Here is a 12,737-nt window from a genome sequence, read left to right as displayed (position 1 = left end):
ATCAGCAGAATAAAAGTTGTAGTTCAGCAGCAGAGCACCTGCTTTTGCATGCAGAAGTTTGCAGGTGAAATCCCCAGTATCTCTGGTTTGCAGAATAGACAATGATGGGCTTAACTGAATAGAAGCCTGTCTTGGCGGGGGGGGGGGGGGCAGACAGCATGAGCCCTGGGGTTTTTGCACTGACACCCAGATCTCCTGTCCTTTTTTCTCTATAATCTTTGTTTTGTTTAAAAACACCCGTTGTTTACAGGGCAGCTAGGTGTGCTTAGAGAACAGTAACAGTGAAGCTCCAGCTGTCTTAATTTGCCCAGAAGCAATTTTATGTCATGGGCTCACAGCTTTTAAGTATCCAACAACATCCCTGCCTGACTCTGTTTAAGACAACTTAAAGGGAGGAGGGAGAAGAGTTCATTCACCCTGCCTGTGATGAAGGTCAACATTCTTTCAATAAAGGACAATTATTCTGGGGGCTTCCAGGTTGCAGGAGAGGGACCTGACATTTTACTTTGCCAACCCAGCTTTGACAGACATACATAAACAGGGAAGGCCATACAGCTCAGGGCCAGAGCACCTGCCTTGCATGCAAAAGGTTCTGAGTTCAATTCCTGGCATCTCCAGGTAGGGCTGAGAAAGACTCCCTGCCTGACACACTCAAGAGGCGCTGCCAGTCAGTACAGATAAAGCTGAGCAGCGCAAAATGCTGTTTAGCTGCATCATGTTGCTTTGTGGGACTTTCCCATCCCCTCCGGCGGTAAGTAAATGCTAGTTGTTGTGATTATTATTTATTATTGATTTCCTGCTCCTGTTTCTTATTTCATGTTGGAGCAACCAAAAATCACACCCGCCTTTATAAGTGCTGGATATGCACTTTATAACTGGGGGGGGGGGGGGCTTTGCACTCAGCTCTTTTGCCTGCAACGGCCTTGCAAAATAAAATAAAAATAAAATAAAAATAGCCTGGCAGGCTCACCAGACTGTCCTCTGGACCTGCTGCCACAAGTTCCACTGTCTCCAAGATGGCAGTTCGATGCAGGAGTTCAGCTGGACTGTAATTCAAGATGTGCTCGCAGATTCCTGAGATGTGTCTGCCCTGCAGGGCGCAAAGAGGGAAAAACTCATTCTTTTAGAAGACGCCAGGTGGATTATGAACCTTCTGACAGAGGTAAGAACAAATGCAATTGGAGGCACAAGATCCTCCTAGATCTTCCCCTACCCCAATTTTTAAAAAATGCATTTGCTAACCGGGAGGTTACATGCACACCATAAATTTATAGCACATTTACAACACTTTCATGGTCATGGCTTCGCCCAAGGAATCCTGGGAACTCACTGAGCTACAATTCCCAGGACACTTAACAAACTGCATTTCCCAGGGTTCTTAGTGAGAATCAACATGCTTTAAATGTATGGTGTGGATGTGACCTGGGTCAGGAAACAAGATGCAGACTGGTCTCCTGCTATTTCCCAAATGGGATAAATATGGTTTTGATGCAGCTTACTCCATCGTAAGACTATGCTATTTACCTAGATTATGCCAAGTGTTCAATTTTGAAAGAAAAATAATTGTTCCCAGTTCACTCTCTCCATACTATTCAGTTTTTTAAAAATATATAAATCAATAGGTTGTTTCAGGCTTCCACAATGTGGTGCGCTCTAAATGTTGCTGGACTCCAACTTCCATCAGCTAGCATGGCCGATGGTCATGGATGATGGGAGTTATAGTCCATCAACATCTAGAAGGCATCATATCAACTACAGTGGTACCTCAAGTTACAAACGCCTCAGGTTACAAACGGTTCAGGTTACAAACTCCGCTAACCTGGAAGAGTTGAAAACTTTTCCCCAGGATGAGAACGGAAATTGTGTGCCGGCGGTGCAGCGGCAGCAAGAGGCCCCATTAGCGAAAGCACACCTCTAGTTAAGAACAGTTTCAGGTTAAGAACGGACCTCTGGAACAAATTAAGTTCGTAACTAGAGGTACCACTGTACTCCGGTCCTACAGAACGATCTAGTTTAGCTGTTTTATCTGTATCTAGTAAACAAAAGCAAAACTTTGAAACTGTCAAGCTTGGAGTTGGCATGAATTCATCATCCCTAATGAACTTAAGAAATGGGAAATATGCTGTTTTGGAACATTTTCTGCTGTACATCCCTGGTGTGCACAAGTCCAGAACAGAGGCGGCGGACACATTTCTCATGCCAGTAAAACATACTTGGCCATCTGAGGGGGCTTGTGTACTTGACAATGTCCAATTTAGATTAAAGGGACCTGAACATCCCACCCCCCAAAAAAATAGCTGTCAGCCCAAGAATTTAAAGCAAGATTCCACATCAGGCCTCATCTCATAGCACATTCCATCTGCAGATTGCAGTACTTACAATCAGTAAAATCCGGTCCTCCCTCTCAGACACAGTGCAGTCCTGCAAGTACAAAGAAAACCAAGCTAGACTCTTCAAACTATCCCAGAAACAGGTAAGAACTAGGGTCCTTCCAGATAACCTGTTCACCTGATCATTCATCCTGATTTGTTTGCAGGGAGATTAGACAAGGTTGTTTATTCAATGAGAATCCATTCTTGATTTGTTTATGGGGAGGTTAAATGCTGCTGCATCAAAGCAAGTGTGATCCCACACTTTCCTCTGCATTTACTCATCACTTCGCTTATCATGAAAAGTCTGATCTTTTTGGAGAAGCAGGTTTCTTGCACAAGACCTCTCAGTCAACACTAACTGGATAGCTTGAATTCGCCAGTATGCGACTGAAACCCACCCAAAGATAGCAACAGCCTGGAAGCAATTGTTCATTCAAAAGCAGCAGGGAGTCTCTCTGAGTGTACCAGTGACCAGGGAAACAAGCTCACCTGCGCAGGTGCAGTACAGATTGCATGTTAATTTCCTCCAATGCCTACCCCCGCCAGTTGCTTCATCCACACTCCTAACTCTGGGTGCCTCCAGGCAGTCCTTATCTTGCAGGCCCCTACCAGAAACTTAGGTTTGCACAATTAAAGTGCTTGGCCCCAAAGGACTTTCTACAGTTAGGCAAGTGATGCGGAAATGCACCAAAATGTGTGGGATGAACAAATGATAAAGCAGGAAGATGTGTAGACAACCCTGCAAACAAATCAGGATGAATGCCCATTGTCAGATAACTGCCTTGCAAACAAATCAGAAGAACGCTCAGTAAAGGCTGGGCATATTCCAACTACCATGCAAGTTTTGTGCAAGCAAATCAAGCTGAATGCTAAGCAAATAGAATATCTGGAGGAGCCATGAGAATGGTGGGTAATGGCTACTAGATCCTAGGTTTGGCTCAGCTTCCTTCTAGGGTCAACAAGGGATGGATATATTTTCCACATGGCATTCCACTGATCATATTCCCTGCAGCATTAAAAACATACACAGAAAATAAGAGCACCATTAATGCATTTCAGGGGCTTTTTTGGTGTGAGAGAGACTAAAACAGTTTTCCAAAATCTGGTGGCCTCCAGATGTTTTGGTATATAACATCCATCAGCCCAGTCCAGCACAACTGTAGTTCAAAATACAGGTTGAGGGCACCAGGCTGAGGAAAGCTGTACTATTGAGGACAGCTCTGTCTTTTCATCTGCTATCCACAACTCAAGGCAAGTCTCATCAAGCTGTGCACACATGGCATCTTAAATGTGCACAAGCGTGCATCTGCATGCGTGTGCATTGGAGGCAAGTTGCCTTGAGGGATCTGGCTTTCAGCTATGACAGCCAGAAAGATTGCGCAGTCATCAATCATGTGTGTTCCACTCAATGGTATTCCAGGATCAAGAAAGATCACACTAGGGCATCTTATCTTCAAGCACCGACCTTCCCCCAGTTAACGTAGGGTATTAGGTTCCAACTAATGCCATGCACACATCTCAGAGGGAGGTACACATTCCACAAAATGATGTGTTTTTGGATGCAATTATACTGGAGGTAAAATGACTATTTACTGTTCTGCTCACCACATGCTGATCCAATGGATTTTTAAAATATCCCCTTAGATCCCCCCTTAAAAGAGAGAGAGAAAGTGCACTGGTTAGAGTGCTGGACTAGGACCTGGGAGAACAGAGTTAAAAACCCCAAACAGCCACAAAGCTCACATCCCAGCTTTCCTCCAAGGAGATCAAAGTGGCACAAACAGTTCTCCCTCTCCTCATCTCATCCTCACAACAACCCTGTAAGGTAGGCCAGACTGAGAGAAAAAGACTGGCCCAAGATAACCCAGTGAGCTTCACTGCTGAGTGAGGAATTTGAACGTGGGTCTCCCAGGTCCTAGTGTAACTCCACTCTAACCACTACGCCATACTGGCTCTCATACATGCATCCAGCAAAAGGGCAAAATGGAGACAATGCATTAACAGAGACAGGCGCCAGAATTCAGAGACTGTTCCAGTTAAATAGAGACAGTTTGAAGATACAACAATCCTGCACTGGAGCACGATTAGAAGGAGTCTTGAGATGCCTTTAAAATACAAACATTAAGTTTTAAAGTCTCTGCCCCCTTCTCCAACATGCACCACCCTCAGGCTCCCAGGCTCAAGCCCCAAGTCTCAGGACCAGAGACTCAGATTTCCCAGCAAATACTAATGACAGGAACCCAACTACACAAACAAAACAAATACTTGTGGGAAGTGGGGAAGGGAAAAAAGGAAGAGAGTGAAAAGCAGAGTACTATGAAAGAATATGAAATTTTCAGAATACACACATCTAAGTCCTACCCTACAGGCTGGAGATGGTTTGCAGATCACAGCTGAATGAAGACCTTCTCCCACCACATTCCCAGCTTCCCTTCCCATCTGTCAAAATGAGTTGGGCACATTCTTCTTTCCTGGTCATTTGTATGTTTTTTATCTTAAAAGCACTATAGAACGAACAATACAGGCTTCATGCCCACCATATATTTAAAGCACACCCACTCCATGGATCCTGTGAACTGTAATTTACCCTTCACACACCTACAATTCCCTTACCAAATTACAGTCCCCAGGATTCTTGGTGTGTGTGTGTGTGTGTGTGTGTGTGTGTGTGTGTGTGTGTGCTTTAAATGTGCTTCAAATGTACAGGGTATATACAGCCCTAAAAAGATACAAACTCTCTCTCTCTCTCTCTCTCTCTCTCTCTCTCTCTCTCTCACACACACACACACACACACACACAAAACCTTTGCTTCAAAATGCCATAAAATATCATTCACCTGGTAGGACACCCCTAAATATCAAATGGTTTTAGTAGAGGTAAAACGTTTCCACTTATAATACTACAATGGGGGGGGGGACTCACCTCAAGTTTCTAGCTACGGTACTTCTACTTAGATAAAGAAGCCAAATTCTTTAGTTTCTTCTGCAACATGGCACACCTTCTCAGGCCCCTCCCCTCCGCTCCCAGCTCTTTTAAGAAATCTATAGCATGGGGCTTTTGACAATTTATTGCTATTACGACCTTCACACTTTCCTTCCTTTCCTTTCCCGTGCTCTCGTCTAGAGCTGGCGGGATTTTCCAGTAGGACCATTTGTCATCAAGTCCCTCCAGCTCATTCCACAGATTCCATCGCAGAAGGTCACACAGAGAAGGAACATTTTACAAAGAAGCTACCTATCGCTGTGCCTACCTGTAAAAGCTTCCCTGAAGAGACTTTCTCTCTGTCTCCCCTCAGCGCATATGCTTCCTTTCACTGGGCTACATCCAACTAAAAATGGAGATTCCCCAAACTCAGCTATCCAGCCCTGACCCCAATCCCAAAGCGTGACTCACTGGATTATTTCTACAAAAAACAAGTCGCTCCCTCACCCCCGTCCAGTTTTGTTTACCTCACTCTTCTCGGTCTCACTCCTCCCACCCATTTCTGGTCAGCTGCCATTTCCCTCAGTTCATTCAAGTTCAGAATAGGGTGTCTCATGCTCTGTCAGCCAACAATGAGCCACAGAGCTTGGCACCTTACAACCCACAGATGGGTGGTCTCTCTGACCCAAACATGGGGGCGACCATCTTTCTGGAGCAGCGTACCTTTAAAGTACACTCAAAACATGTTCTTTTTCTCAAAGAATTCTGGGCCCTGTAGTTTACCCCTCACAGAGTTAAAATTCCCAGAAACCCTTAACAAACTACAGGGCCCAGAATTCTTTGAGGGGAGAACGTACTTTGAATGTGCTTTAAAGGTGTAGAACGTACACAGCCTTTATTTCCTTTCTGAACAGTTTCCTAGGAAACACCCTAAACTAAGGGATTAACAATAAAAACATCAATCCAATTTCAAATCCAACACAAACACAGACCGGGAGAAGAATCTCCACTTAAAAGGCTTGTTGAAAAAGGAAGGTTTTTTGAAAAACATTGAAATGACAATGGAGACAGCACTTGTCTCATGTGTTGTGGAAGGGAGTTCCGAAGGATTGACCCAGTAAAAAGGTAAAGGTAAAGGTACCCCTGCCCGTACGGGCCAGTCTTGACAGACTCTGGGGTTGTGCGCCCATCTCACTCAAGAGGCCAGGGGCCAGCGCTGTCCGGAGACACTTCCGGGTCACGTGGCCAGCGTGACATCGCTGCTCTGGCGAGCCAGAGCCGCACACGGAAACGCCGTTTACCTTCCCGCTGGTAAGCGGTCCCTATTTATCTACTTGCACCCGGAGGTGCTTTCGAACTGCTAGGTTGGCAGGCGCTGGGACCGAGCAGCGGGAGCGCACCCCGCCGCAGGGATTCGAACCGCCGACCTTTCGATCGGCAAGTCCTAGGCGCAGTTCTTACATCATAAAACAAACCTCCTGATGCAATAGTATCTGCAGGAGGCTCATTAAACTTCAGGCCAATTTGTAGACTGTTTCTTAACACAGCTCAGCTATGTACATACAATATATTTAAAGCACCTTCTCTCAAAAAGAATAATGGGAACTGTTGTTTAGCACCATAGAGCTATAGTTTCCAGCACCCTTAAACTACAGTGCTCAACATTCTTGGGAGCAGGTTTTAAATGAATGGTGTTTACACAACCTCAGTTTTGAAATCACACCAAACCACAGTTAATGAAGTTTCCCTATGGATTATTATTGTTGTTATTCAAACTTACAGCCCACTTTTCCTCATAAGCATAAACTCCAAATGAGTTACATTTTAACACACAAAACACTTCACACAAAGTCCAAAAAACAAAGTAAAACACCATTGTAATTTCTTCCAATTACTATAACAGCAAACAAAAGCAGATCACAGCAATACTTAAAAGATAGCTAGATAGAAAGGAGAAAAGAAAACTCATAGCCATGCGTGTTCTGTTTAAAACACCAAAAAGAATAAAGAACCACAGCCTCCTTAGGGAAGGTACAGTATTTCACAATTAGGTTCTTCAACTGGGCAAGACACTCTTTGAACCACATTTGGCACTCAGAATAAGGCCTCAGGCACTGAATGGAGAATACACACAGGGACACCTAAATGAAGGAGGTGCTATAGTGTGGATGCCTGAAATGATAAACCATAGTTGGTCTGCTACTCCTCCCCTGAAACAGGAATGCCAAACATACCAAAAATGAAATCATAGTTTGATCACCTGTACACAGAGAGGCTCAAATCAGGATATGTGTTCTAACCTATGGTGCACTGTCCAAATGGAGCAAAGGAAATCAATATTAAATTGCCTTTCTGTGTGTTGGTGGGAAAGAATTTGGGACATACGGAGGAAATCTTACAAAGGCTCTCAACAATGTAACTGGACCACAACTCACCATGTCCCAGGGTGAGGCTTCAGTTAAGTATGTGGCCATGGTGTGGGAGCATAATACCAGCTCAAGAGGCACAAAAATACGGTAAAACCAGCTTCAATTTCACCAAACCACATGATAGTCTGGGTGGTCCTGCATATGGGGAAAGCCTGTGATAAGGTTCATTCTCATCTGTGGCGAGCCGTCAGCAAATCGTCATAGGGTACAGCACGTATTTGGAGAAAACATCTGTCCAACACCTCCTAAAGCATGCTGAATTATGAATTCTTCACATAGTGTTGGAAAGTCCACAACCTCCTGTGGACCAAACTCATTTCAAGTCAAGCATTCGGCTCATAGGAAGCCTGCAAACAGGATCTGAGCACACCAAATCAGCAGGGCTTTTCCTACTTGTGATTCCCAGCAACTGGATTCAGCAGCATAGAGGTGGTTTCAGTTTCTGGAGTCACAGCACAACCTGCATCTATAAAGCCTATGGCCCCTAAAACATGTAAGGCCAGCTTTCTAGGAGTGAGAAAGGACTAGAGAAGACCCAACATAGCCAGCACACCCAAATCACTTGCCTTGCCATTGCAGGGCAGCTAATCACCTCTGGATAGTAGTACAAAGATTTATGGCAGTCAAAGACCCATGGAAGAGGCCACTGGACATTCTGGCCTTCAGAATACTTTCAGCTGGTGGCACAAATAGGCACTTATTCTCCCAGAGAGGGCCAAAGCTAGGCTTCCCAGAAAATGCACATTATAGGCATTGTCTTTGAACAACTTACCGCTTTCATAATCTCTGCTAGATCTCCACACAACCAGATGATGTCTTTGCTGGCTGAAAAATCATTAAGGTGGGAGAAGAGATACCTGCAAGAAAAGATCAATGAGCCTGCTTCCTACATGCCAATACCTCCTACTTGATACTCAGAGATCCCATTTTAATGCCATTTCTGTCCACTCTCCACCTGACTTTGGTATGACAGGCAAGTAATACTGCACTGAAAAGAGAAACACTGCAAGAGTAAACAATACCGGGCTAAACAAACCACCAGTCTGACGTGGTATATGGCAGCTTCCTATGTTCTCATAGACAGTCTGAAAAACCGCTGACACCTGGCTCCAATTTGGCTCTCAGAAAAATGGCCTCCTACTTGGTTATGCCGAGCTCTGGCATTGGCCCAGCAGCCAGTGGGTGTTTGAAGCTGAACACAGGACCTCCAATTTCCCTTGGTACCTTTTCTCTCAGACCAAAGGGATAAAGACACAAGCTCAAGGTTCACTCCTTATCTCCCCTTGGGTACAGAACTCTACAAGTGAATCATCATTTAAACACTCCCAAACCCTTTCCATTCCACACACCCATCTCCCTTAAATCTGCATGAAACTTTTCCCCTCTCCAGCCCTTTTATATTATTTTCCTAAGTTAATTCAGTGTACAGACTACCTCCCCTCCACTGCCCCAAAGTAGATAACAAGAAGCAGTATCTGTGTGTGGGAAACATTTGGCCTTCTGGATGTTCCCATCAGCCACAGCAAGCATACCCAATAGCCAAGAATGATAGAAACCATAGTTCAGCAACATCTGGAGGGCCAAAGGTTCCCACACCTGGTCTATACCAATGGGATCTGTGACAAAACACTGCAGAGTGGAACTCTACTGTTCAGGATCCCAGCCACTCCACTCCATTCCATTCCATCTCCCAACTTGTTTTCCGTTCTCCCCCAAGAACCAGTCAGTGTTCCAGGACCACAGAGTATTACTCAGTCCTCATCTGACTGTTTGGGAGGTTCATTCACAGCTTTGCTCTTTTGGATGGCAGGTGCCATTACCATGACATAAACAGAACCCACAGCCTGAACATTAGAAATAAAGGGAATGGAGAAGATGACCATGACAATCTTTACCTGTTGAGCCATAAGAAGAGACCCTTTGCAGCGCCAATCAACTCCACCACACAGCCCAGGAGGTCTGAGGAGGGTTTCTCCATAGTGTATCCGTCGTAGGTGCTAACTTTCCTTCGGCTCAGGATGAAGGTTTCAATCGTCCTTACAACGCCTTGCAGCTTCTCAGTCAGCACCTGCAGGTTGGCTGTTGCCAGGTCATAGTTCTAGGGAGAGGGAAACAAGCCCAGCTACCTTCACTAATGGAAACAAAGGCTTGTATACAGCTAAGTTTCACTCAAAGTAGGGGGGCGGGATTTGGTTCAGTTCACATTTAAAGGAGAAATTAAACCAAATTCGCACTTTTCAAAACGAGAATTCAAACACAGCCCTGCTTTGAAATTGACACTTCTCTTAACTTTGCAGTGCAGTTTCCCAGCTAAATAATGCTTACAAAAAAATACATATATGAAGGGAAAACATGCAGAAAAATGAAGATATTGGTGAAAATAACACACATACAAAAATGCATTATATTAGGAGAAACTGCTCGCAAAAATAGGTGGTCACAACTGCATAGCTGCACAACTGTGTTTAGTGTTGCATGAAAATGCTGGAGATTTTTTTTATGAAGACATATAAACAGAAGAGATCTGTGTGAGAGACAAACTGGAGCGATTGATTAAAAAAGAGAAAATTCGTAGTACAAAGGCTAGTCTAAATAATAAAGTTTTCAAAAGAAAGAAGGGAGGGAAGGTTCCCCCCTGAATCTCCATAGGGCAGGGCCTGTAGCGCTAAAGGTTTGCTCCCTAGTGAAGGCCAACTGAATCTCATGGGTGGAACCACCTTAAGGGCCCGTCATAAGATGCCCCTAGTTGAGGTGGAAGATAAGGAATCAGATGGTCCCTAAAGTACTTCAGAGGCCCAAGTTGTTGAGGGATTTGTGAGCTGCACTAAGGTTCATAGCCATGTGCTCACCAATACGCAGAGCTGTTCCACAGCTTCCAGAAGCAGCTCCTGATGGCCAACGCGCCTCATGCCCAAATCTTCCAGGTCCCGATAGGACAGATGAAGCAGCCCCTTCCCAGTCAGGCCCCACGTCTCAAAGGGATAGTCTTGTAACGCTGGATCCAAACCTAAACGCAGAAGAGGAAAGCATTTGATCCTCTTTCTTTCATGAAACTGGCTCAGAAGTTTTGGAAAGAGCTATAGATCAATGGCAGGACACTTGCTTGGCATGCAGAAGGTTCAAACTTTGGCATCTTCAGTTAGGAGGTGGGTGGGGAACCATTTTTTTTAAGCCCGGGGATCCTTCTTGGGTAACCATGCAAGGGTCACATGCCAGTGGTAGGCTGAAAAGTGGCAGGAGCAATGAATGTCATTTTTACCTTTGCATAGTAGGTTAGTTTCCAAATACACTCACACAGCCCCCCCACCCTCATCTTCCATCCAGGCATGCAAGAAGCATTATCAGAGTCCAAGGACTCTGTTTTCTACAGCTGATAACAAATTTGGCAAGGCTTACAGAATCTCATATTTTAACTTTGAAATCACATGTTTGGGGGAGTCTTGGGAAGGGAGCAGAAGAAAGACGTTGTCAAGCATCATGTGGCCACAAATATTTTTATGACTTTGATTTCTTCCCCAAAATCAGAGATGGAGAAGCTGTGCCCCTCAAGATCTAGTGTGACTACAAATCCCATCATCCCTGACTGTTGGCCATGCTTTGAGAGGTGGGGGTGGCCGATAGGAGTTGAAGTCAAACAACAGATGAATTAGAAGCTGTGATTTTTCATTGCAATTACTTTTTTGCCTTTGCTGGTTGTTGCATTTTAAACTGCAATGACCCACACTGAAATCAGTTGTGAGGAGGAGGAGGAGGACATTAATTCTTTAAACACTTCTACAAGGCCAAGATTCCATGTTCCTGCCCTAAGTCTAATTACAAATTACAACTATTTTATTTTAAATGGTTGTAACCTGTCCTGAGATTATTATTATTATTATTATTATTAACTACCTTTCATTGTAAGATCTCAGGGCAGCATAAGTGAGAACTGGGATAGAATTCTGAACTTCATTTGTGGCAACCCACCCTGCAACCTGCTGGTGATAATAATTTATAATAATAATAATAATAATAATAATAATAATAATAATAATAATAATTTATTATTTATACCCCACCCATCTGGCTGAATTTCCCCAGCCACTCTGGGAGGCTCCCAATCGAGTGTTAAAAACATACAGATGGCCGAGTAATAAATTGATTAACAGTAACAACATAAATTCTGTAAACAAACACATCTGGAAGACAAGGCTTCTCTATCCCTTTCCTAAATCTAATTAGAATTTTATTTTTGCAAACAAATGAGGACTTGGCTGATCTCTCTTCCTCTTCCCAGCCACCCCCATAGTTTTCCAGTTCCGTTTCCTTCAGGGCCAGATTTAGGTTTGATGAGGTCTTAAGAAGCTGAAGGTAATGGGACCCTTTATATGTCCAGCTGTCCTTTGTCAACAACAAATTGTCGCTGCTTTTTGTGTTGAATATATGCTATATGGTAATTTATGGAACCAATAGGTATCTGAAGCCATTTGCACATAACAAATAGGGAAAGGGGAGCCTACACAACACAAAACACTGTTGCTGTATGTAGGTTTTATTTTATTTGTTTTTTTATCTTATATTTTGGAAATGTACATCCAGTGGGGTTTTTTTCCTTTAAATTTTTCTGGGGGCCTCCAAGAGAGTGGGGCCACAAGCTATAGTTTGTTTAGCTTATACGTAAATCTGGCACTGGTTTCCTTGCTCTCCCAGGTCTGCAAATTTGAAAAGAGAGCTGCCCTGTGTTAAGAAGCCAGAAGTGGGCAAAGGAGGAGGAGAAAGTCATGTCCGACAGCCACCTCCACATCCTTTCCTTTCCTCTCCACAGTCAACACATGGAAAAATCGGGCATGTTATGGCAATCACAACACTGTTTGGGGGAGTGGCTTCTCCTCCCACTCCATTGAACACGTAGTAACCGCCCGGCCAGGTAAGAAGGGCCTGCCCGGAGCAGGAATGTGCTTCATTCCTGTGGGCAAAGAGGTCGGCTCTTATTCACTCCTGCCATCTCTATCATAGTTGCAGTTTTAGCTCAGA

The 12,737-nt window shown here is 44.2% G+C and overlaps 1 protein-coding gene across 2 annotated transcripts in view; it reads right to left on the bottom strand.

Annotated features, from left to right (window-relative positions):
* The window catches only part of CNKSR1 (connector enhancer of kinase suppressor of Ras 1), a 32,249-nt gene that overhangs the window by 19,232 nt on the left and 280 nt on the right, over positions 1–12,737 (bottom strand). Inside the window, exons 2-6 of one of the 2 annotated variants that reach the window (XM_083750745.1) lie at positions 10,574–10,731; positions 9,620–9,822; positions 8,497–8,581; positions 2,380–2,421; positions 971–1,090 (exon numbers count right to left, since the gene is read on the bottom strand). In XM_083750745.1, the coding sequence (XP_083606871.1) occupies positions 971–1,090; positions 2,380–2,421; positions 8,497–8,581; positions 9,620–9,822; positions 10,574–10,731 (608 nt within the window). Of the gene's footprint in view, positions 1–970; positions 1,091–2,379; positions 2,422–5,822; positions 6,031–8,496; positions 8,582–9,619; positions 9,823–10,573; positions 10,732–12,737 lie in introns of those variants that run through there. The other variant, XM_083750746.1, reaches the window with a different exon arrangement.

The sequence above is a fragment of the Podarcis gaigeae genome (assembly GCF_964106915.1).
Source record: "Podarcis gaigeae genome assembly, chromosome: 8".
NCBI classification, from domain to species: Eukaryota; Metazoa; Chordata; class Lepidosauria; order Squamata; family Lacertidae; genus Podarcis; species Podarcis gaigeae.
This window is presented reverse-complemented; position numbering and strand designations above follow the sequence as displayed.